The 26,774-nt window shown below is 40.3% G+C and overlaps 2 protein-coding genes across 5 annotated transcripts in view; one reads left to right on the plus strand and one right to left on the minus strand.

Moving 5' to 3' along the window:
- The window catches only part of ano8b (anoctamin 8b), a 37,138-nt gene extending 29,614 nt beyond the window's left edge, over positions 1-7,524 (minus strand). For all 3 annotated transcript variants that reach the window (XR_011692072.1, XM_071486123.1, XM_071486122.1), the window contains exon 1: positions 7,134-7,524. Coding sequence is in view for 2 of the 3 variants with exons in the window: in XM_071486123.1 (XP_071342224.1) it covers positions 7,134-7,308 (175 nt within the window). In the remaining variant the exon portion in view is untranslated. The remainder of the gene's footprint in view (positions 1-7,133) is intronic.
- A 2,355-nt stretch (positions 7,525-9,879) lies between these two features.
- Positions 9,880-25,445, plus strand: gtpbp3 (GTP binding protein 3, mitochondrial). Of its 2 annotated transcripts, none has more exons than XM_071486126.1 (11): positions 9,880-10,188; positions 10,762-11,030; positions 11,451-11,537; positions 12,367-12,449; positions 12,999-13,118; positions 16,315-16,387; positions 17,476-17,619; positions 20,135-20,300; positions 22,538-22,668; positions 23,078-23,264; positions 23,792-25,445. In XM_071486126.1, the coding sequence occupies exons 1-11, from the start codon at positions 10,130-10,132 to the stop codon at positions 24,021-24,023; spliced, it is 1,551 nt and encodes a 516-aa protein (XP_071342227.1). In that variant the 5' UTR covers positions 9,880-10,129; the 3' UTR covers positions 24,024-25,445. The 2 variants fall into 2 exon arrangements, with proteins under 2 accessions (XP_071342227.1, XP_071342226.1); XM_071486125.1 differs by having other exon boundaries at positions 9,900-10,188; positions 10,759-11,030; positions 23,792-24,162.
- The last annotated feature ends 1,329 nt before the right edge of the window (positions 25,446-26,774 follow it).

The following is a 26,774-nucleotide window of genomic DNA, read 5'->3' on the forward strand; positions in this document are numbered from 1 at the left end:
CTAACAAAACAGACACGACGCTGTAGATGACACATAGAGTATATGTTCTTTTACATGTGACGCTGTGGACCGTTCAGTAAAAGAAAAGGTAAGGACAAAAGAAACAGGGGGTCAAAAGCAGAGAAAATATATGAGAGGGATCCACAATGAAGGTCTGTGTTTTACTCTTGTAGGGTTTCATCAGTCAACATTGGCAATGTGCAAATATATGAGCTGGAACAGAATGTTCCCCCTCAGCTATGGACAGACTTTCACCACATTCAAACTATTATCAAAAGAGAGGAGCCAGAATCTGACGGGGCTTTTCAGACAAAGAACAAAAGATGCAAACCAAAACTCAATAAAAGGGAGAAGAGTGCAAACCAAAAACTACCTCAGTGCTAATGACACGCTACAGGCTCTTCAACCCAGTGGTCACGGTTAGGGTTAAGACCCACTGGGTCATTCAGTGCACACTCATGCTGTGCAGCCAGGCTTTATTTAAACTTGATTTTAAATTCTAGTGAAGATCCCAACGTTTTCAAGAACACCAACTCTGTCAGGCTGAAGTTATGTTAAATGTGTATAAAATGATGTACAAGACAATAAGAATATCTCACATTGAAAGAATTGCGGAGCTATAAAAACACAGAGTTTTGGGTTTGAAAAGTTCCCTTAGTGAAAACATGATACAGCTTCATGATAGTAGAGGAAAACTGGATTTTAAAAAAGGGCTAATCTAAGGTGAAACTGACTCCTTTAATCTTTAACATCACTTATTTCACTTATCAAATTAGGGTCAAAGTTGTTCTCAGATATCATAAATCATAAATGAATTTTGTGTTTAAGTAAAAGATCATTTAGCATAGAAAAAAGATTTTTGAAGCACTTTGGACATCCTAAATACTTTTGACGGTGAAATACTTTTATGATACACAAATTGGAGGGATACTTTAAAATTAAAGTCATAAGTAGTGGTAAAGCTCTCCAACAAAGATCTCAGAAAAGCAGTGGCCTATGTTCAGTTACACTATCTGTTTTTACTCTGTTCTTCAGATACACTTAACAAGCTCCCTTCCTGCCCTACATTCTCACCCAACAAAATAAAAGCACAGAGCCATGCAGGACAAAGAGGGTGATTATTAGCTAGATGAGGAAAGTGATGGAAGAGGGACTCCTGAGATGTTTATTCATCATCAGAGAAAGCCCGAGTGCACTGCAGCATTTCTGAGTGTGCATTACTGCGAACAAACAGATCATGCTGCTTTCCACCAAGGTTTAACTTTGTCATTCAGCCTGCTACAGAGGGTAATGAGGAGAAGATGATGAGGACTGATTGCTCCGCTCTACCTGCTAAACAAATCTAAAGGTACAGTGGTGAAACAAAACAAGTCACAGGAAGGTATTAAGAGGACACCAAGGATGATAGAGAGGACAAAGACATCACAGACAGATGGTGGTTTAAAACTCCCTTGCTTATCATTGACTGGCTCTGTGCTAGCACTGACATGGATAATATGTTGAGTTATTAGCTGCAGGAGAAAGCGCTTTTCTCCCCCATGTGTTGTACGTTACACTTTCATAGCCCTTTAGCCTTCTCTGGAGGCTGCACAGTGGCTAATGTGGAGCAATTCCCTACGACTGAGGCTAAAAACAGCATTCTTCACCATGGTCATTGTATTTCTCCTGGCTTTGCTTAGCAACTGCCAAAAAAAAAAGAAAAAAAAAAAAAGAAACCAAATCCAGGCCTAGTCAGTATAGTCAAAGAGTATTAAGGACAGGGTGACCGAATACACTTCAATCCTACTTTTTCCCTCAGGAATGCAATATCAGTAACACAGTGGAGGAGGCTGGTTATTGACTCCGCTTTGATCACAGAGAAAGAAGCCTAAACTCAGCGATAAGGTCTCTGCGACATGTCACAGCTTCCACTCAAGGCAAGAGACAGGCAACACCAGGAGCACTCTCTCTCTTCTCTTTCTCTCTCGCTCTCTCTCTCTGTGTGCTTGGAACGCTTTAAGCTCTGGAGTGTGCATTATCATTTTTTTGCTTACAGTTTGATAATCTTCATGGCTATAAAAGGAAAAGTGTAAACTTCCAGAGGGCTTGAATAGGGATTTAGAAGATGGTTGGCTCGAGGCAAAGAGGCATTATGGGTGATATGATTAAGCCATTAAAAACTCGAGAATCTAGGACAAGTGAATACCACTTGCAAAACAGATGGTTTATCACAACTCAGGGAGTGTTTGTAACTTCCTAAAACATCCCTCATCTAATGGTTGTGGACACGGGCATACACAGGTGTATGCTTACAGGAGGGGTGTCATCCCATGAAGGTGTCTGATAGCACAGGTAGTACATGCATGGGTTCATCTCTTCATGTGGAAAAACCAAGCCAGCAAGAATCAGGTAACAAAAACGGCACAGCTGTTGGCCACAGGGTGCAGCGGCCACACTGATCCGTCACTAAACGGATATAAATTGTGCTGCTCTCAGTTTGTTTTAGAATTTATTTTATGCGAGATAAATCCTCCTTTGAATCTACTGACTAAACACATAGTGACAGCTCTTGTGATCCAACCTTTTCGGATACCACGACTCAGTTTATCTCCATATACCAAGTACGGATGTGATAACTCTCTTTTTCCTCAAATTGAAAATCTACAAATCTCACAACTCACTGGGATCATTTTTATCAAAGGTAACATAAGGCCAGGGATTTCTGTGGCTCTAAAAACTGAGTCAACAGCCCAACGTGACTGAATGACTGTAACTGATAGCGCAAACACAGAATGCTGACTTTGATGAAACAACTGTATTTATTGGGATCGGTCATTTCATGGCTGATACTCAACCTGTTTTATAAAATCAAATTGGCATCAGTACTGATCCAGCATATTGGATCAGTGCATCCTCAATCGTCGCAGCAACATAAAATGATAAACCTTATGTCTCTTGCAGCAAAAACATCAGATTGGGTAGATAGCATGAGCAAATAAAGCCACTATGGTCACAAATAGTCCATGAAACGAGCACCAACCACACAAATATCATCAACAGCAAATTAATGAAAATGATTGCAGCAATCACTGCAGTGTTTACCACCATCTGACCAGCACTAACTTCGCTTTAACAAGTTCCTTATAATGAATATTAAGTTCTTAAAGAGCTAGCCACTTAATTTTATAGCCTGATGGTCTGCTTAAGTGTAGCATGAGATGTCATCCCCCCATCAAAAGCTGGGTCACCAAAGAAATCTGTCGGTTGTGCGCTTGACCGATCAGGTGAGGTTAATAAAGCTGCAATGTTACTAACAGCAAGGTGACCCCACAGTGAGGCAATTTTCCTCGATCACTAATGCAGCTAATGTGCAGCTCAGCACTCACTCTAGAAGGGGAGAAGAGAAGTAGAACAGGAAATATATCTCTGTGGAGCATGCAATGAATAAAAGTGAGACAGGCAAAGAGATCCGGAGAGAGAGAGAGAGAGAGAGAGAGACATTAAGTTCAGAGTCATTAGGCACAACACACTGCTGTCATTATATCATACTGCATTACATTAATCAGCCCTTTCATTTATGAAGCTGTGGGAGGGCACAAAACCAATGGCTCAGTCTGTCTGCTGCTGCTGCTGCTGCAAAAAGAGCTCTTCTTTTAGGAAGTTCAGCGTTATGCTTTTTCCTCTCATCACTGTCCTTACACTGCTGTGTTTAAGGCAACCTGTGTGACACTGAACCTGACTAAATCTGTCTGAAGCAAAGCTGAGCTGAGGCGGCGCAAGCAAGAGAGCAGAGTCCTGGCCAAGAGTCTATGGATGAGTGCAGATCCCTGCTTAATACAGTTTTCTCATGCATTTTGTAGACTGTAGAGTGCATTTATTAGTGCCAAGCATCAAAGATTGACTTAAATAAGTTCACATAGATAAAAATGGACCCTTCAGATCTCACTGCTGTCTCAGAACAGACTTGCACTCTCAGTTCAGAACAGGGGTGCAAAAAGGGTTTCAAACGACAGTTTTCGACAGACTTTTAATGCTTATATGTTTCATACAGTGAAATCTAATTTGTACTCTGTAGCAGATGCTAAGCTAAAAAGTACAATTAGACAATGACGTGAAATGTTATGCAAAAGGTAATTATTGTAAGGGTTAGTGTCATAGCACACCAATACATGAGGCTACAACACACTGCCAGATCCTATTCAGTTGTCATCTCTACTTCTCATTAAGCCCCAAGTTGCAACTGCACAATGAAAAACTCTTGCTGTTAATTAAACCTGCACATAAAAAATGGAATTAAAGTAAAAATACAATTTGAAGTATAATAGGGCAAATTCAAATCAGATCTGATTTACAGGAAGGTAAGCAAAGATGCAAAATTTCAGGCCGCAACCCATTATCATTGTGTCTTTTTCAAAGCAAGAATGGATCTCGCCATACATCCTAACAAATGTCCTAAATCCTAAACCTCTGTGCTGGCTGATTGGGCAACCACAAATTACATGACCTGATTTCCATAACACAGAATCTTATCAACACTGGCCTCAGAGGGAACGCAAACTAATTGGTGAGAGTTTTACATTGCTTTCTCTAATGATGGGTGCTTAATTAATCTTTGAAACACTGGCTTGTGAGTGTTGGAGCTATAAAAGAAGATGGCTGAGAGGATCAAAGTCATTCCAGTCTACAGTGGAGGGATTAGGAAAATGTGGTGGAGGCATGGAAACAATCGAGCATCCAAGCCTCCAGTGAGGAAAATCCTCATAGGCTGCAACCAAAATCTTAGCCACTTTGGAGAAATCACCCTGACGTGCTGCTGCTGCTGCTGCTGCTGCGCCAGCTGACTGACACTCACACGTGTGAGGGCAGTTATTTGATATCATGGTAATCCCACCGACGTCCCCAAACCCAATTCTTCTCTGTCATGACCCATGCAAGGAAATACACAGACAAGTGGGAGCAAAAGGTTTCAAGAGGGCAAGAGACAGTCACTGCTCCTAACATTTCTGATACACAGCCTACCTTTATACTTATCAACAGTCAATTCTTCAACTGTGATGTGTGATTTTATTTTATTGTCTGGAAAGAACGTGGCCCTTAGTGTCAGTTGTAGTTTACACATTCACTGTCAGGCTTCAAAAAAGAAAACAACACACAAAGCAAGAGAGGAGGCACTACCTGGATCTGACAGCAATTTAACACAAAGTAGTTGGTCCTGATGTGTGGGTAGGCAAATACTGGCCACAGTATCTCTTCTTTATTATTCTATCCTTACTGCTTCAAGAAAACCCTTACAGATACAGTGGGGTCCAGATGTACATGTTTTCATCACTGCTATATGTAACATATGTGTGCGTTCATTAAATGATTACAGGTGCAATGAGGTTGCCAGACGTGGCTGTGAAAAGTCTCACATGTGAGACTGGAGCTTGTACTATGGTTACACTATCCACTCGTCTGTGTGTGTGTGTGTGTGTGTGTGTGTGATTGAAGAGGACTAGTGTGCAGTTAATGAATGTTAGTCTTCCATGTAGCTACATAAATTAATAAAGGCCTTTTAACTTTTGTACTTTAACAGAGCAATGTGAATTCATTTTCTCCTGTGGACATAATGCAATACTTTATTGATACCCTAAGAGATATAAAGATTTTCTACAAACAATTTACTTCCTTTAACAAAAACGGTCTCTAATGTTAAATCTCCCCAACACATGCAGTCATACAAGACGAATGCCAAAATTAAATTAGTGAATGCCTGACTTCAAATCTGATAAAAATTATTTCAGCTCTCCGTACTTGACAGTTTTGAGTAGTTGACGATACACACACGTTTGGGTCAGCAACAAAAAAGAATTGAGGTTCAATACATTTTGCGCCACTAGTCCCCACTTATTAAAAGTCTGGTACCAGTGGACTGTTTGTTCCAGGTTTTAACTCCCAGTCCCTCTCTTTGCCCCAGTGCTGCTTCTAGCTAATGAAGTAACAGTAAAATTAACCTCATCTTCAGTTTGCTGACCCACCAACCCTGTAACCCATTCAAGGACCCGGACTGGGTGCCAGCCTCTCAAAAGGATGACATCAGACTGTTCTGCCAGTCAGCAGCAGCCTGCTCAGGTTACCTCGACCAAGTGTGGAAAAGAGCGCTCAACCGCTGACAGCCCACTGCATCACTCTGCAGCAGTACTCGCAGGGAGCACAGGAAAACAACCCTGGCTCGGCAGCTGAGGCTCTCTACCCAGGCTAATATTGTGCTCTGTTCCAAAAATAGCCTCATGCAATTCTTCCAACAAGACAACTATGATACAGCCTATTCATCTATTTATATTATCAGTGTCATGGAGTATAAACAGAAAGCGTGTTTGTTCTTCTTACCATTTCTAGGGGGTTAAAATGTCATAATTTTAGGTCTATCTAAGGAATAACACAGGGAAAATACACTTAAATGTAAGGTGGTATAAACAACACCACATACACACACTGGAACACATTATGGGCATATTTTTTATAAGAAGGGCAGCCTTTATGGCTTAACCCTCATCACAATGACAAAACATGCACCTGTCCTCTTATCCAATAGCATGGCAACGGCTACTGAGGCAATAAAGTGGAGGAAGACAGCAGCCTGTAGTAGTCTGGTCTGGCCTCAGTAGTTTAGAAATCCCTGGATGACATCATAAAGTTACTGAACATTTTGTTACCAGGAGGAAAGGCTGGCAGAACTCACACATAACTGGACGGAACCCCTTTAATAAAAACTAACAGCCAATCATAGCCCACTAGCAGCCCATAAGGATGCTGTGGAAAACTATAGCAGCAATGACCACAACTACCCAAAGGAAAAGCCTACTGTGTCTTGTGAGGACGGGAGGGGAGGCTAGTGTACAACAACCGGGAATAAGGTCAAACCTGGACGCTGGGCTGTGCCAAAATGTGGGCATTTTCCTACAGAAAGGGATATAACGTGAATCATTTTTGAGAAGCCGCTGCCATACGAACACACGAAACAAGTCAAAGCCATTATTCACAGGCCTGAGTCTGATCAGGTGGTCAGACAAAAGGACGGTGTCTGCACGTCTCGCCTCCCAGCATCACGTCCACCTGTCCTCTCTTCCTGCTAAACCGCATTGTCCAAAGGGAGAGAGGCACTCCTGACTCACCCAGTACACCGGAGGAGGTCTGTGGAGCGGCGGCGCCCGGCTCCGGCCTCTCCGAGTCTCCCTGCTGCGTTCGGTGTCGGTGCCGGGAGCTCTCGGGGCCGTCGCCGGCGGCGGTCGCACCGCTGGCGGCCGCCGCGGCTGCAGCGCCTGCCGCTGCCGTCCCCGCGTCGGGCATGCTCTCTATCAGCGAGGAGCGACGGAAGATGAAGATATTCTCCGGGAAACCGTGTAGTGGTATCGCATCTCAAGAGGAGGGCAAAGCATGGGGGTAGTGCGGGGGTCCGAGTGAAGGGTTAAATGAGTGTGAAAGTGAAGTGAAGGTTGTCGGTGGCGGTGCAGCGGCGGATCATCCTGTTGGTACTCTGGAGTAGGATGCGCGGCTAGATGGAGAGCGCTCCTCCGACGACTATAGAGGAGGGACAAAGAGAGGGAGGGCGGGGGAGGGGGGCTGGGTGACGCCGCACATACACACACACACACACCTTACAACAGTCCACTGTGTTAGTTTGATAATTGTCAGGACAGTAGCCTCAGCAAATTATTAGTTTTTTTGGAGAAATGTCTTCATGAGAGATACATCAGCTGTCAATAAAGTTAGCCTATTATAATCCTAAATCGTGTACAGTCCACTTGAAGGCTTTAAAACCTCAGGAGTTTCTTGGAAACATATTAGTAATTCTTCAGGCATGCATGTCCCTTAGTCCTCCAGGAGAATTTTATATTAATCGCCCTACAGTGACCTCCGCCATCAGCCGGGCTTCAAATTGATGCCATAAATAGAATCTGCATGGCAACATTGAGGCAAAACTCAGACAAACAAATGCTTAAATGGATAACATTACTTAATTGGCAATATGCCCATTCACATGGCCACACAAATGCAAGTAATTCTCTTCTTCGTTAGTTGCAAGAGATGTACAGTTTGCGCTTACCTTTAAAACACAGTCATCCTTTCAGCAGCAGACAAAATAGGCAGGTTTCTGCAGTCCAGCAGGTAGACTGTTGCTCTCCTGCGAGTGTGACTGCGCTATACCCTGTCCTCCTAGATTAAATAGACTATGACTTATTTATTGATGCAAAAAATATCTTCATAGATTAAATTTTTAGTGACACTAAGGTCTAAGGACAAGTGACAGTCCAGTGGACACAATACACTGCAGCAGCTGGATAATATATTTTTTTATTGTATAAACTGTAGCTTCCACATCAACGAAGTATAAACACGATGGCCTGCTTTAAAGTGCAAATTGTCATGTCTGCTTCCAGTTGTCCCATGTCTTTTTAAAATGGGCAAACAATAGTCGACCGATTCCAAAGTTAGACTACACCCTACACAAACTTACATCCTTCAAAATAAACACCTCTACTTGCAAAATATACATCTCTGTCATAAATTACCACAGGGTACAGTTTTATAACAAGAGTTTGAACTGGTTGCAATGTGTGTGTGTGTGTGTGTGTGTGTGTGTGTGTGTGTGTGTAAGAAGGGTCAAGGTAATATGTTCCTAACAAAGATAGCGTCATCATCTTTAATCAGATCCATGGCCTGATTAACAGTCTTTACGGCCAGAAGTTACAAATGTGTTTTGATGGTGCTCAACAGCTGTGAGGTGGCAGCTGTCAAGCTCTGTGCACATACAGAGCGGTCTATAAATTATTGAGATCCCAGGTTAAAGATTGCTCCCTGGGCCTCAGGCCATGCCTCTTCAGCATTCACACAATCTATCTCCTTGGCTGGCTGTCCTGGATGCTGTGTTTCACTGGGCAGTCACACAGGCAGGCTGGCAGCCCTCCCCATTCATATGGCTCAAAGCTCAGAAGCACCTCACATGTGAGCAGAAATTTTGCTTACTCACCACCCTCTAGGCTGACAGCTGCAAGAAGCTGGAGTGGGGCACACACAGCTGTGCACATGTAGTCTATAACCTCTCTTTATAATCTATCATATGTAAGATGTTTAAGCCATGAAGAAATACAAGACATAAAAAAAAACAAACAACAAAAACAACAACAACAGCAGCAAAACAATAAGTGGTAATTTAACTTTTTGAAAATTAACATTGTGGTAGAGTAAAAAAAGAGATGAGTTAACACACAGCACACTGTTACATGTTTAGGTACACCTAACTAAAGACAACCACCTAAAACAGCCTTGTTGAAACTGTTTTAGAGAGGTGTCATCTCTATGATCACTTTGGAGGCTGTAGATTGATTCTGAACTGTGTTGCATTATACTTCTTTATACTTCATTATACTTCATTATACTACTTCTAAAATCCATTGACATAGACAAGGTGACATTATGAACACCTCTGAATGTATCCTGAAAATGTATTTGAAATGACAAACACAAATCAAAATTAGCATATTTACACTGACTTGAATGTAGACACCAAAATTTTGTCTGTGACAAAGCACACTTTTTGCCGTGATCTGTTACGTGGTTATCTATTTTTAATGATTTAGTAATAACAATGAAAAGATCTACATTATATTAAGGAAGAAGCAGGTTGAAACAGGTCTGTCTTATACATAGATAGATAGATAGATCGATAGATAGATAGATAGATAGCAGTACGGCGGTAAGAGATGTAAGTCAAGGGCAACAGTAGCTACACGGACTTAATTTAAGTGTGCACAGTGGGCGGGTCTTAGTCGCGATCGACAGGTCATAAACAAATGAGATTCCAGAAACTGCGGCCGTTGGGGAAAACGTTAACCAATCACAATGAGCAACAGACTCATCGTGGTGAATGTAAACGGTAGAAGAGAGAGGCGTGAGTTCAACAAGGAAGACCTTAAAGAGAATGAAAAGATTCACGGATAATCAATTGCCTCCATTTACCCGCTGACTTTACGTTCACAGGTTCCCCCGACATAGGCCGACAGGCGGGGGAGGGCAACATAATGACTTTGTCAAGGACAGAGCTTGTTTTACAGTGTCAGTCTCTAAAACCAGCCATAGGAGAAACGTTTAGTATTAGAGTGCTTTAATTATGTTTCCATTTCTCTGTCGTGGTATTTGGAGAGCTGCTGTCCACACACTTAAGATAAGGTTTGTTACCAAGCGTCTGCTTCAGTTTCTGTTTACTGGCCCGTGTTTCATCTCTTTCTCTAGGTTGGTAGCCTATATACCCGAGTGGAAACCGAGAAAGAGCAGTACCAGCAGTAAAAGATACTCAGATGAGTCCAGATGTCTGATTACATCAATAAATAACAGTGCTAACAAAAAAAAATTAAAACCTTTAAACGCTTTATAAAATGAGAAAAGCTTTTTTTTTCTTTACCCCCAATCAGCTGATAAAATATATTAAGACTTTTTTTTGTTACTCCTCTATTTATCTTATCTAGTGCATCTTATTTTTTAGTTTTTTCTATGCAAGTATACATTTTTTTTTTTAATAAACAGTATTATTTGTTGATGTGTTCAGTTTTATTTTTGTTTGTCTGCCAACTTTTTATTACCATTTGTCTGTTTTATTTTATTACCACACTATACAGATTTGTCACATACACTGTGAAGGATGCTCATGCAGACAAAAAACATCATCGTAGACTATATGTGATAATTAGTCAAACATATAATCAGAGGTTACAGTGTGTCTTATCATTCCCTTATCTCCAGCAGAGGAACTCCACCGTGCAGACTCCTGTCCACCTGTGATGGAGTCCCAGCTGGACTGGCTGATGCTGACACAATATTTGCATTGTCATCGGGCCACGGCAGGTGTGGGGTGGCTGTGGTGCGAGTCAGTGGTCCAGCATCAGCTACAGCACTGAGGTGTATGACAGGGCTCACACACAGCCTACCTCCTCCACGCACTGCCATGTTACGCAGCATCACAGACCCTCAAGCCAAAGAAGTGTTGGATCGTGGACTTGTCCTCTGGTTTCCAGGTCTGTTCCCTTGGACCACACACACACACACACACACAATCCATAGGGTGTTCTTATATTGGAAGTTGTCTTGCATCACATATTAATTTATTAAGGGAAGCTATGAATGTTAAACTTAAAATATCTCAAGCAACTTTCCAAGTGTCGACACTTGATTTTTATACCATGCTGAATGTAACAGTTACATAAAACACGCTTGATTAGTAGTAAATGGTGTAAAAGCTCTGTTCACTAGTGACGGAAGGAATAAAGTACAAACCATTTTGCAAACGGCCCCATGTGAGCGCCTTCCTTACAAAAACCAAACCAGCTTCATTGCTGAATAATAATGTTAAATCCCATCTCTGAGGGAGAACCTAACCCACAAGCTATTTCATTGTATGTTGTATGTTGTTGTTTCTCTTGTGTTCGTGCCATCAGCTCCTCACAGTTTCACAGGAGAGGACAGTGTGGAGTTCCACATCCATGGTGGCCCCGCTGTTATTACTGCTGTCCTACAGGCTCTAGGTAACATCCGGATGTCAAACAGATATAGTGCTATACAACTTGATATAATGCAGTGTAACACACAAATTTACTGTCTCATTTGGTGCATCATTACTTTGCAGCGTGTTTATGGCTTCATAGCCTTGACTTCCCAAGCTCTAAGCCTGGATAAAAAAATCTAAGCACAGTAGCTTGTTGAGTCATGTCCATCACTGCGACTTAAAGGAGAAAACTGACACATGCGTTCCCGTTTCTAAGATGCACCTTGGCAAGCGTGGCAGTCCCCCTGTGATTGACTAGTAATATTTTTGGTGCAGTTCTCCCACTGACTTTCTAGAGGGCAGTGTTGTATAAATTACAAGTGTTAATTAAAGCATGTCATCATTTAATATAAGCTTTTCTCAAATTGGGAACAGTTTAATAGCAAAACATTACAGTGATGTATGAGACAGTTTTTGATTTCTTTTTTTTTCTTTTTTTTTTCTTTTTTTTTAATCAAGAGGCAGATTTTGCTGGTGAGATGATAATCAGGCAGCAGGGTGTAAAACAGAATATTTTTCTCTAGTTAACAGATCTTGACCTCCATTTGCCAAATGGTCTTGTGCTCACCATTGTGTGTCCTTCTGATGAGACTTGAAAAATGGTTGCGTAAACATTGAAAATTTAACCTCTTTAACCTGCATAGTTGTGCCTGTTTTCATTTCAGTTGAACCCTGAGTGACACATTGACCCTGTGTTTGTCCGTCCTCTGTTTGTGTGTGCGCTTGGTGTGCATGATGTATGCCCTCCTCGTGCCTCAAACATTTTTTCATGTTTGTATGCTGCGTGTGTGTGTGTGTGTGTTTCTCAGGAAGTGTGCCTGGCATGAGGCCTGCTGAAGCTGGAGAGTTCACGCGGAGGGCCTTTCAAGCAGGGAAACTGGGTTTAACAGAGGTAGGTCAAGAAGAACATGTTAAAACATGCAGACAGATTAGTGCAGGTTTTTGTATTAAGAGCTCCTCAGAGGAAATTCACAGGGTAACTGTGGAATAAACAGGGTCAGACACACTGAGGGATTACAAGTTCACAAAATGTCAACAGTGAAAAATTTTAATTCTTATATTGAGCAGCCAAATATGCAGCCTTACGTAGCTGTTCTGGATATTTTGTGTACAGTATCTCATGATTAAATTTTAGCAGTACACAGTAAATTGAGTTTTTATTTATCAAATGCAAATGTGTTTTTACAGTTCAATAACATTTCTACCAAAATGATTAAAATGCTTTTTTTAAAAATCCCATCAAGGAGGCAGAAATGGTCCCTGGGTAAAAAAGAGTATAAAACTTTATAAAATCATGTAATTAGAGAAAGAAACAGAACTCATACAGTTAAATAAAAAATGTTATTGCAGTAAATATATGAATACACATATTGCAGTGTCATAATGCATGATAGTTAGTTTTGCTGTACTGGAATATTAACTATTATAATGCCACTTGAAGGTGGAAGGACTCGGGGATCTGATCCACGCTGAGACAGAGGCCCAGAGGAGACAGGCTCTCAGGCAGATGTCAGGGGAACTGGGACGCCTCTATCAGGACTGGAGCCACAAACTGAAACGGGTAGGTTGTCTGGTTGTAAGAGGCTGGTGGTGTAGACAGAGGTTTTCATACATGATAGGCAGGAAAACAGGCAAACAGAGGTTTTCATCTGGACTGTTGAATTGAAATTTTAATATTTGATTGTCTTGTGCCAGATCTCTTGGTATCTGATGCTCCAAGATGTAATGTCAGATAAATTTTATTGATGTTTGGTGTACTTTTTTGCTCATTCATTGCGTTCTAGAAACCTGTTTGTGTACGATCTCGACCTTGACCGCCTTTTGATCTAATTGTGACTCAAATCCAGCCAGACCTCGTCTTTGAACTGACAGGTGAACATGGGCCTTCAGATATTCCTATTGAAAAACAATGTTCTATCCTATTCTGCGTTTGCTCGACAGCAGAAACAAGCCGAAATCCCGGAGCTCTCCCTGGAGAGACTTTGTCCATGTTCATGTCTGGCATTTCTCCAGAAACAGTGTTTGGAAAGAACCTGTTTGCACTGTGCTGTAGGTCAGGCCTCAGCAGTTTCACACCCAAACAATGCTTTCTGTTTTTTTTGTATCTCTGCAGCTGCTTTTGAACCACACTGTAGATGGATTAACTTATGGGAATCTGAGGCTTCCTGTTTTTATGTGACCATGGCACGTGTATTACGTGTGTTTTCTGTTCAATACTGAGAATCAGAATACTAATATGTATGGCACATGTGGACACTCGCCTTAAATCCTAGTCAACACTGAATTTAAAAAAAAGGAAAAACAATGAAAAAAAGAAATAAAACAAAACAAAACAAAAAATCGTAAGGAAAAAATACAATCAAGTCAAAAGGAAAAAATAAATAAAGTGGATGTAATTTCACACAGTTAACATCCTGATACTTCATCAATTAAGGTCTATTTTATATACAAATATAATTTTAAGTCTACTACGCTATTCAACCAGCCTAACAACTTAGACTGGGTAGTATTTTTTGATTTTTTTTATTTTTTTTTTTGGTATATTACATTGAATGGGATACTACTATTATTGCTACCACTATTAGTAGTAACTAAGTACAGTGGTTTTAACAGTAAAATGTAGTTGATCATATAATTGTAAACCATATTTTTACATTGCTTCCAGTAAACCCTAAAATATAATTAATGTTTAGTTAGTTAGAGAAGGTTTTTCTGCAACCATAATGTTTGTTCCCTACTAGTACTGCTGAACCAAACTACTTCATTTTCCTTAATTTGTTATGAAAGGTCATAGGACGTTGCTGTTATTATGTGATTGTTGAGGTGGCTGATCTCTGGCCAGCACTGTGACTTAGAAACACTTAGAAATGTTTTGTGAGTTGTGTAATTTTTTACTGTCTTGGCATCAGAACTGAGTCACTGCTGCTGAGACATTGTTGAGCTGTTAATTTGGACTTTCCTGAGAGGCGCAGCTACTAAGCATTCATAGTTGCATCTCTATTTTTGGCTTTCAAAGAACAAGTTTTAAAAAGCATCCTCTGTACTGGAACATACTGCTGTTCCACCTTCACTCAAGTGACAACCAGTTCATGTTTTTTTTCTATTTCTCAGCATCTGGCTTTACATTGTTTTGTATGGATTTAGGATGAATTATACCAAGCAGGCACTCAATCAATATTTTGATATGCCCTTTGCAGCAGTACCATTTTTCTTGTTCATACAGTATCCTTTATACTGTGCATACAGGTAGGTGAAAAAAACAAAGTTCACTCAGTCTTGACGTTAAGACAGATTAAAATGAAGGAAGGATCAATGCAACTGTAAAATTCACATTAGGCATTTGTGACCTTGCTGTTGCTGAATGCTCCATACAGCTTGTAGTGTGTCATACAATTTTAATGATCAGACCAAAACACATGGTTTTCCTGCACCACGTGATGGTTTAACCAAAGAGTTCAGAGACTTCTTTCAGTCAAACTTGAACTTTTCTGATGGAGAAAATAACATTGTTTTTCTTGCCTGTATTTTGTGCAAACGTTCTGCATATAAGTTTGTTTAGGAAATGCACCTTTCTTGCAGTAAACTGTTGTAGCTTTACGCTCATTAATAAGACTTCCCGCTCAGCTATAGGCTGCTTACTCTGATGTGTTGCCGTATGTGACCTTAGGTCGTCTTATTTACAATTAATCCTGACAGAGGTTGAGTTTACCTTTCACATCTTGTTGAGGTAGGTCAGAGCAGCAGGTCACTGACCGCATATGAACGCTTCGACTCAGTGGATTCAAGCCAAACCCTCCTCTACTCTGAACTGTTGTGGAGAATATAGATCAGTGACACTTTGGCACCAGATCAGACTAACCGGTCCAGGTGTTCTCCCTTGAGAAACTCTGTTAAGCTACTTGTCAGCAGCTTTTTTAAGATAGTTCCTAGAAACAATTTGAATGTGCTTTTATTTTGTATTGAGATTTCTGGGAATCTAGGTAATCAGAAGTATACCTTCTGTATGATGCTATGGGTCAAACCCTCGTCTGACACCCAAACAATGCGGCTTTTTTAACCGGTGGCTTCCCACTTTTGTGAAAGGATTAAAGTATGGGAATTGGACGCTTCCTGTTTTTGTGCAGCTATACCACTACTGTGTTTATGTTCTGCAGTGTCAATCAAGATACTGATCGGTGCTGTGGTTCATACAATGTTGCTCTCTATTCTAGATTTAGATCAATCTTAAAAAAGTGGCAATGACGTAAAGTAACAGCAAGACTTTTAAATTTACATGATATGATATTAGTTGTGGGAAAAGAGCAGGCCCATGTCAGATACTTTATCAAAATAGTGCATAAACAATTTACTGATTGATTGATTGATTAGTCAGGAATTTTAATAATGGAGAAATCATCAGTCATTTATAAGGATAAATGCCAAATATGTGTTTGTTTAAGGTTCTCAAATACAATGATTTGCTGCTCTTCTCTAATTTACATTATTGTAAAGTGAAATTTTGGACTCTTGGTTGTACAACATTAATAATTTAACAATGTCACCTTGGGCTCTGAAAAATTCTGATTTCTGATTTTTCTTTTTTTTTTATTTATTATATTTTCTGATATTTTGCTGTTTGCCTTTCAACATTTCAACACACAAATAAACTGAACAGTATGAATATAAAATATTGAGCTTAAAATTTAATTGATGTTTTCCATGTGCACATGGATTTCAGCCTCTTCTCATCTCTCCTCTCTGTTTTGCATCTCTCACAGTGTCTGGCTCATGTCGAGGCCTTCATCGACTTCAGTGAGGATGAGCTCATTGAGGATGGGGTCTTAAACCAAGGTATGTATGTACTTTGTCCTCTGTGTTGGAGCAGAATAACAGGACAGTCATCCCTGGGGTTTTAGAGGGAGGCGCTGGGGTCTGAGGGCTGTGTTTCTCTCTAAAGAGAGAGGAGTCCTGCGGCTTTCCTGTTTGGATCTTCAGTTGCCATCGTGTGAGTTTGCTGCGCAGTAGGGAGAATCCATAGACATCAAACTGCTCAAAAGGCAATTTCCTTTAGGAAGTGTGGATAGAAGGCCGGGGGGACAGTAGAGGCATTCGTCTTACCTTCAAAGGCAACCTGCCATGTCACTCACAGGAATAGTGCTGTCAGCAGCACAGTCTGCAGCCCAACTGTGTGCCCAGGTTTCCCATGCTCACTGTGTGTGTGTGTGTGTGTGTGTGTGTGTGTGTGTGTGTGTGTGTGTGTGTGAGTGTGTGTGTGTGTGTGTGTGTGTGTGTGTGAGTGTGTGTGTGTGTGTGTGTGTGTGTGTGTGTGTGTGTGTGTGTGTGTGTGTGTGTGGACGTCCCCCCTGAGTCTGTCGCCTGCTGTCTGGCACTGGCAGAGCTTTTCAGAGAGCCTCAGATGTTGCGAAGTTTCAACACAATAAAGCCTGGGAACTAGTTTGTTTTGGTGGCAGGGAACATTGGCTCACGCCTCCGAGCAGCAAATAATAATAAACTGAGACCCAAAAATAGAAAATCTGGCATAAATACTTTTCCATTGCCACCTGCAAAGATACAGCAAGATACATATTTTATGCCATATCTGAAGTTTTCCTGAATTTGAAAAGTCATTCCCCTTTTAATGCATTTAATGTGCTTTATACAGTCAGGATCTTTAAGACGTTAGATTTATTCACTTTCAGAAAAATTATTTATTGTTGACGTATTGTATTGTCAAAAACATTTTTCCGCTTTAGTCTACTGCGGAAAGAGACAAGTCCATGACCCATTTTTTATCCAGACGAAGGGTGTCAGACCTCCCTCTGGCCTTTTTCCTTCAAAGGGCAGAAATTCCTTTAACAAGGCCATCAGAGTTGGTTGTTGTACATGAAACCTTCGTCATGTCCTGTTCCTCTCCTCTGTCTGCCTCTCACCCCCCGCAGTCGACAGATCAGTGTGCAATTTACGGGCAGAGATGGAGCGACACCTAAAAGATGAGAGGAGGGGCGAGCGGCTTCGCAGCGGAGTTCAGGTGGTCATCGCGGGAGCTACTAACGCAGGGAAAAGTAGCCTACTTAATGCACTCTGTAAGAGAACCCAAAAAACACACTCACACACAAACACACATACACACACACACACACTGTGAAGCGATTAATATGAAAAATATGACTCACTATCTTGTAAATTCAGACCTTACTGTTGAATCCTACTGCTGTCAGATATAAGCAGCGTAGACTCATAACATTTTTTGAAAGTTATATGCAAATACTGTGTGGAAATATGTGTGGTTGACAAGGCAGGGGTGACAAATCTAAAGAACAAGCAGCAGTCAGAAATAAGACAGTGTTAAAGTAGACGGGGGGTTAACAAAACAGCCTCATGTCAATGTCCATTAGTAGCTGTTCTGGAGCTTTCTGTCAAATCACATGCCCAGTTGTCTTGGAATTGCAGATGTTCAAATTCCCATCTTTCTTAGCACTTTTGGGCCATATGATGGAAACTCCAGCATCAAAGCTTCTAATGGACTGCGTGGTGAGATTGTTTTTGAAACTGCTAATTCCAACTTCTTGTATTTTCCTAAATGTTACTATCAGAGGACAAATGTTTCCATGTAAGACATCGATCCCAACTGTTGTGCATATTATAATAATGTCTTCATAGTGCAGGAATATAATCTGATAATGGCCACAGAACACCATGTGTGAACAGTTGACCCTGCTCTTGGACACGTGAATTACAAATGTTCTGATTCTTGTCGTGATCCAGATGGCATTTGAGTTACGGTCTACAAAAGTTACTATATAATCTGCATATAAATATATAAGCAAACACTCAATATTTTCTTTGATGTTGCAGAATTTAAGTTCTCTCATTCTAATTCCCTTCTCCTCATGTTTCTAGAGTCATTTGGTCTCAGCCAAATGAAACCCTTGTTGTTTATAGTTTAAGGTTTCATGTGTTTATGATATTGCATCCTGAAATCATTAACGGTCACATCATATAAACTAGACTAGCTGTGGTTCCTCACAGCTTCCTATCAGAATAATAGGGGTATTTATCAAATTTAAGATAAAATCCTGTTATCCTTTCCTGTTCTGATTAGTCTTCTTGACAACACTGATAAGTAATAATGAGCTGTCAGTGTTCCGTGACGTCGGATTCATTGGGATGGTCAACTCCTGAAATTCCTAAATAAAGAATAAAGAAAAGATGACTGAAAAGATCCCCTGTTGTCTTTGGATGGATGCAGACCCTTAGTAGTTATAGACACAGATGTTATTCAGTAATCACAGAAAAATCCTTCCTTGTTTCTTAATGTGCATAAAAGCACAACATACTGAAGAAAAAACGCTACTTACATCTTGGCTTTTAAAATCAAGAGAAGAAAAAGACCCTTATCAAGTCATTTCCTGTTTTGAGATTTTGACACCAGCGTTTACAAATTCTTTGAACCGATTAAAATGAATGTGATAAATATAAACATAAAGTAAACAATTCTTCAGCTTTGTTAATTGTTCACCATCAGGAACACCATCAGGTCTTTATGGATAACTATTGTGATATTCTATATTTTTCATATTGTTAGCAAATTCCATAAAAAAACTAAAACCAACACTGGACTAATCACCAGTGCCAGTGTCAAATATGGATTTTTGCTCAGTGTCCTAGAGCTCTATCGTAATACACAAAAAATTAATAACGTGCCAATGAGACACAATGTTGCACCAGGAGAAATGTTCCTTCATTATTAGTAACATGGACACTGTTGTTTTGAGCTTACACTGACCTGCTGGAAATACTCACTAGAGCACAATGTGTGTATTATTCTGAGGCTGAAAATAGTCCCAAACAAATCTTGGTCTTCTAATATATGCTAAAAATAACAGAGCCTTGCTGTTTTGGGAATAAAACATCCTTTTTCAAAATGAAGTTGTATATACTTGAACTTTTTTTTTTTTTTTTTAAGATTTATGTCTTTAGTAGGAATGAATCACCGTGGGTCTGACAACCAAGGGAAGTGAGGCAGTTTTGAGAGATGTACTGTTACGCTCCCTCTATAAATCCAGGGATGAGGGAAGTAACAATAAATTAAATAAAAGTACCGGGCAAGAAGAAAAAAATCAGGAAAACAGAATCGGAAGAGAAAAGAGGAATTTGTTAATTATTACAAAACTACAAAAGAAAACTGACAGGGGAGCACTTGGACAAAAGAGTGGAAACCAAAACCAACCAGTAACTGGTATGAATATCGATGAACAAGCTTAGCACTATCTCTGCTATCACTGTGAACACACGCATGCAGCCCTTCAGCTACCAAAATGGCCCACTGTGGCACCGTCCAGGCCTCCTCACTCCTCCTCTGTACTCTGGGCTCTGAATGTGAAACCAGGGACAGCCGTGCCGGTTCACCTGCTGGAGAAGAGGGGAGGGCAGAGGACATACCAGCACGCATATATACACACACAAACACATAACACAACACTTTGGCACATAACATGGACTAATACATTGTTGATTATGGCCTTTTCACGGGATTTGTTGACATTGAGAAAGCAACAGACTACCTCCAGCCTTATCCTTTAACCTGTTTATATCCAGGCCAGAGACCTGCTGCCATAGTGTCTCCCATCGCTGGGACAACCAGGGACGTAGTGGAGACAGCACTGGACATCGGTGGCTTCCCTGTCCTTTTAAGTGACACAGCTGGCCTCAGAGACAGCCCAGACCTGGTGGAGAGAGAGGGGGTCCGCCGAGCTCGGGAAAGGTAAGGAGTGGAAGCAAATAAAAAAAATAAAAAAAAAAAAAGAATTTTTTCTTTCAAGATTTAGATCAAGCAGATCAACAATCCTAAGAAATTAAGGCTAGTATTGTGAATGTTTGACTTCAGGATAAAGAATAGCAGTTCAGCAGTATGTGTAGAGCACAGCTTTGCTACCTCAGCGACTGTTTGCATGTATATAATATAACACAGAACAAATTAGTCTGGGGACCAATGGAGCATGTCACTGAAAACAAAGAGAGGAAGAAATAAGTCATTGCTTTTGCCCTGTACATCGTGCCATATTTTTGTAATGTCTAGGTAACCTCCAGAGTTTATATTATTGCTGAGCCACAGTTATAAATACGTGGGACAAACACGGGACAAACACACTCAGGAGGTTGCGTAATGAAGAGCCACCTTTCCTCGTTGTAGAGTTTTTACTATTGAGAAGTTCTACATTTGAGATGTGGAGAATGGACATATATGGTCATTCACTAACAGCTGCTTCCACTGTTTACACCAGGGAAGAATAGCACAACTTGCAGGACTTGTCGTCACCACTTTATCTTCTACAAACAGGCGAACACACAAGCAGAAGATGGGACGGGCTGCTCACTCACTCACACACACACACACACACACACACACACACACACACACACACTATTAAATCATCTTTGATACACATACATGATTTTGGTATTAGAGAGCAGAAGGAGCAGCCTAATAACACACCCACACATTAGTTATTTATTGATTTAAAGGTGAAAGTTTCCTGTCTTTGATGGAAACTACATAAATGTAGCAGCTGTAAAAGTAAAACAGCTCCAAGTTAAAAAAAAAAAAAAAAGACAGACTTTTATATAAATTTTAGTGTGTGACCAATACAGTGTGTTGCTGATACTTGGCTGAAAGACTTCAAGCTATAGAACGTAAGGAATCCAGTAAATAATCAGAATAAAGTACGATAGAGGACGCTTTTCATGGCAAAAACGACAAATGCTAAATATTTCCCAAAGTCGTTGTGTCCTTGGCAGATAGAAAAGCATCAGACACAGCAATGAGGTGTTAAATTGCTACACTGAACCAGTACCAATGAAATTTGTTAATTGGTAGAGAAGAGGGAGATGTAGCGGAACCCTACTTTTTCAGTTGGAAATAATGCTGTTGAACGTGCTGTAATTAATTTTAAATATTTACTTATATAATATGTATATATTATATATAATATGACTATCTCAAAATTATTTGGTGAATAGCTGCAGAAACAGGTGAAAAATATCAATATAAACATGAAAATCTGATTCAAAAATATAATTTTCAAGGCGAATATTCTGTAATTCTTTTACTGTTTGTTTTAGTTAAGTGTGTAGGAAGGGTGGGCAGTTTGCGTTCTATAGGGAACTTTTTGTGCAAGGAGCGGGTCAGAGGCTTGTGACCTGGGTCACTACAGGAAGGACATAGTAAGTACAAGCATCCGCAGCTGCTGCTACTGCTGCAACCTCACAGTGGGACAGAGGTGCTGGAGTGCACAGAGTACATTTAGGTAAATTAATCAAAGATATGTTGTTTACAGTTATTTATACTGTATGCGGAACTTACTGCACATTCTTTATCTAAAGCAAAGCAACAAAGAGCCAAGCCTCTGCTCTTAGATGTCTCACTGGTGAACAACCTGCTGCAGTCACTGGAAAATCCAGTAAGACTGTGTTTCTCAGGACACTGCTCTCAGTATTATAACAGTCCTACTAGGTTGTGGAGTAGAAAATTTACCCATGTCAATATAAAAATCTTACTGGTGTCTTTGACAGCCACTGACGTCTTTTCCATGATCCAAAAAATGGAATAATGTCTTTAATTATAAAAAAAAAAAAAAAAAAAGAAAAAGTAATTTAGATATAATGGCTAAGAAGGTAGACGTAAGTATTTATGTTACCCATTTGAATGCATTTAGGAAACTGCCATTCAACTATTTTGCAGCCTTTAGTTGAGAAAAAGACAGCAGGTGTATCATACAAATCATAATTAGAAATAATATCTAGTCTCATATCATCAGTATGACTTCAGTGCTCCAATCCGTACACTAATCTCCTGGCTTGAAATTGAAGCTGATTTTAAGTGTGTGAGTGAAAGATTTTAAAAAGTACTACACTCATGATAGAAATATTGTTATTATTAATTAACAATTACAATTAATTCCAAGTCAAAATGTGCATCTGTGTCTGCTGTGTTGTTTTCAGGGTGGAGCAGGCAGATCTGACCCTGGTGGTTGTGGACTGTGCTCACCTCCCCACTGATGCTCAGCAGGCTACAGCCTGCCTTCAGGAACAGCTGAGGAGCGTGCTGGCCACCCAGGAGCAGCCTGAGACAGGTATCATAGCAATAATAATAATGATAATAAAACTCTCATTTTAAGTGGAATCATATCATAACCTGAAGTTAAACTGCTCAGTTGTTTTTTGGCTCTGGGATGCAGTGTGTTGTGGCAGCAGTCACACGCTTACAGCTCCATCCTGCAGGATGAAATGCTTGGGTGGAGGATAATCCAGGTCAGAGAGTACAGGCTGGAAAGTGAGTTTTAAATTATTAAGAATAATCAAATAGAAATCTCAGTGCTGAGGGAGGAATAGTTGAGTCTTTGGTGTTGATTTACAACCTTTTAAACCCTGCAGAAAATACTGTGGTGACTTTGTGCTGTGGAAAATGAACAATTTACTTTTAAGCTCTTGTATCGTTATCATTTAGACTCATTAGAATTTTCTGTTCTTTATTTGTGATAGTATTTCCTGCAGACAGGTGTCTCCTGGTGCTGAATAAGACTGACCTGCTGCCTGAAGATCAGAGACAGAAGCTGGACAGAGAGTTGAGACAGGTCTATGGATTTCCTCCTGTCTGTCTGATCTCCTGTCACACTAATGAGGGACTGCAGGACTTCCTCACAGTGCTGCACAGCAGCGTCAAAACTCTGTAAGTAGCAATACTTAATCATGTTGTGCTAGGGCTACATGTTTCATTTAACAGTTCCATCAGAACAGTCAATTGATTTCTTCTGCAGGACATGTGATGCATTTGACCTAAAATAAAATGACAGTATGGATCAATATTTAAGAGCCATTGGTTATGACAGGCTTTAAAAAGTATCTGTATGCGTCCTAAAAGTGCTTTTGTCCAATTGTGAATACTGTGTGTGCTCTCGGTGAGTCAGTCATTACAATCAAATTTGTGTCATTAAAATGATAAAACATGACATGATATTACTAAAGCGAACACATGAAAATGGACATTAGGTACATAAAACTTTATGCAGCATCTGCCTCACAGCGCACGGTTTGTGTGTTTTTAGGACCCATTGTTTTCATTGTTTTCATTGTTTTTAGTTATAACTGATTAATACCAAAACTAAGAGTCTTTCTAGACCAAAAACACAAAATAAAGCACAAAATAATGAGAATTTTATTGCTCTGATACATTCCGTTCTCTAACTTCCTCTCTAGGTGTGGCGACCCTCTGTCTGGTGCCCCCACCCTGACCCAGGCCCGCCACAGGGCCCACCTGCAGCAGTGCGTGGCGGCCCTGGCTCAGTACCAGTGGTACCAAGATGCCGACCTCGCTCTGGCAGCCGAGGGTGTCCGGTTGGCTCTCACCAGCCTGGGCCGGATCACTGGACGGGTAGGGGCAGAGGAGATCCTGGATATCATCTTCAAAGACTTCTGCATTGGAAAATAATCTGATGAGCGGGCGTGAAAACATGAAATACATGTGATAATAGCCTGCTCCGAGAGGAAAGCTGTGTTCTCGTGCAGTCCCAGAGTATCAGTAAATAAAACGGGACAAAAGGGCACAGCCTCGGCATTGTGCCAGGCTTCTAGGCACAGCCAGAGTAAAAAGAATAAAATTCATGTTCTTGGCTGCAGAACGCCTTCGCTCCCAAGACATAAGCATGTTTGTTTTCTGTTGCTTTTTAACAGACTGAAATAGTTTTAGCGTGATGACAGGTGCCTCAGAGGCCCCATATGCCTGACAAGTGTTTGGCAGGTCTTGAGTCGTAATTTAAAAATAGACATTGAAGCCCTTTGATAGGTGGATATTGGGCTCTTGGGTTGCAACATAACAGCCAAGATAATTTAAAATAAAATCAGCTGCAGCCCTCTGCAAGGTCATGGACTCGCTGTTTGGATGTTTACTTGTGTTGCAGGACAATGAAGAATTTGTTTTTCGGGAGCAGGTATCATAGCAGCTGTACCCCTTTCGTGTGTGTGTGTTTGCACATGTGGGCACATAGTGTGACCTGAAACTTGTTGTGATAACTCAAAGTCCTTGTTTTTGATGAGAAATTGTATTACTTTAAATGTGTTATTTGTATTACATGTTATGTTTTACTATATACATTTTGTGAAATTAATGGGATAATGTGTGTTTTTGCAACAAATCAAATTCAACTTGTGGCCAACCGGGGCCACTTTGATGTGTTAACATCTCATAGTTTTTATGGCCAATGTGTTAGTTAGTTGCTTTTTTTACACATCCAACAGACAAGTTGCAATATTAGCTTTGTGTTTCTGGCCACCAGACAAATGTAAGTCAGAAATGTGAGTTTTTTTCCTTAACATAAAATATTACCCATTCTCATAAAGATTGAATTAGTGAGGTCTAATTTCTTACCACACAGTAGCTGGTTCTGATTTATTCCATTGTAAATGTCCAGCTCCCACCATAAAGCATAATAGGCATACAGTATAGAGAAAGCCAGCGTGACCCAGACGCCCTCTCTGCTCTGTGGGAAAGGTATCCTTTTAGAGGCAATGCTCTCTGTGCCCTTTGTTCGCCTGTCAATCTGGCCTTGATCAAATATTTATGTTTCCTTGTTGAACTCCTCACCCTTCTTCCCCAGTTGGTTTCTTGCCTCCCAGTTTCTGACGACATTCGCCCTGCTGTACGCCAGCGTAACTGCCCATCTCCCTTGTCTTTTTGTCTCTCTGTGCTCCGTCTCTGCTACCTGACCTTTCCTATTTCCGCACTGCTCCGTCAGCCGTTTTGTCCTCTTTCATGTGCTCGCTGATTAATTACAACACAGGGGGAGTTCAAGTTAAAAGTGGTACTTGCTGTCATACAAATTAGAGGCAATACATTTTGGGGCCTGGTTCATCTTTGAAGTGGCGCTTCTGTGTAATTTCCTTTAAATTGGGATGTTTATAATGAATAGGAAAATCAGTTTGACACTAACTGACAATACAATCCATATTGTATAAATGTAACATGTTTACAGCCTTTCGTGAATGGTGATGTCGATCCCTTGGTTGGTCCACCACTTTGTGCCAGACCGAACTATCTAAACAACCAACTGATGGATCGCCATGGAATTTTGAACAGACATTCAAGGTCCTCAAAGATGAATTTAATAAACTTTTGTGATCCCCCCACTTTTTGTGGAGCACCAGGTGAAATTTTTAAACTGTCAAGTATTTTTACATGGAACTAAATACCTGAAAAACGAATGACTTTCCCATCAGCCTCAGCTGTACTTTGTTTTGCTAACCCGCTAAACTAAGATAACACGAGAAACATCTAACCTGCTAAACATAAGCGTGTTAAACTCTTGTTATACAAAACAGAGGAGCCAGCACAGAGCTTCTCCTATTTGAAACATTCTAAAGTTGGCAAAATTTAAATCGAATCGAATAATTAGTAAACAAGAGTGACCAGCTATTCAATGCAATCTCCAAACCTTTACATGTTTATGACAAGTTCTTAAAACGTAAGACGACATTAAGATGAGCTGTAGTCATGTCCCTCACTTGTAATTCACTTTGGATAAAAGCATCTGCCAAACGAGTAAATGTAAGACAAAATACAAAAGAAACACAAATCAGAACAAGACAACACAACAGTGTTTTGTTCTGAGTTTACTCTGTAAAATTTTGTTTTTCAAGGGTTTACAGCCAGGTTTTTTGCATAAATTCATCTAGTAGATGTTAAAATATTTTACTGGGTGAAATTTTGACGTGCTGGTGGCACAAGAGTAAACAATCATGTTCTGAGCATCATGGATATCAGTACCAAATTTCATCGCAATGACTGCTGTAACATTTCACCAAAAACCCCCTCATGGTAGCTTGAGGAATAGCCAATTGATCTACCAAGTCAGTAGGAATCATCCTCTGGAAAACATGAATGTCTGTACAATATTCGGAAATTTAATGGGTGTTGAGATATTTTAGTCTGGACCAACTGAGCAACATTGTCACCTATAGAATCATGCAGCTTGCAGAGCTAAAATAAGCTAAAATGGAATAAAAACCATGTAACAATGAGCGAAAAATTATTTGAATGTGAATGAATAGGGCAAAATGTGACTCAATGAAATGCGGTGGAAAAGAGAAAAAGTTTTAAGACATACAATACTAATGGTTTTAGCATAAGAATAATCATTTCTTATTTAAATGAATAAAATAAATGAAACAAACTTGAAAATGTGAC

Source organism: Trachinotus anak, unplaced genomic scaffold (assembly GCF_046630095.1).
Source record: "Trachinotus anak isolate AG129_WGS33_773 ecotype Australia unplaced genomic scaffold, CSIRO_AGI_Tana_v1 ptg000010l, whole genome shotgun sequence".
Lineage (NCBI taxonomy): Eukaryota > Metazoa > Chordata > Actinopteri > Carangiformes > Carangidae > Trachinotus > Trachinotus anak.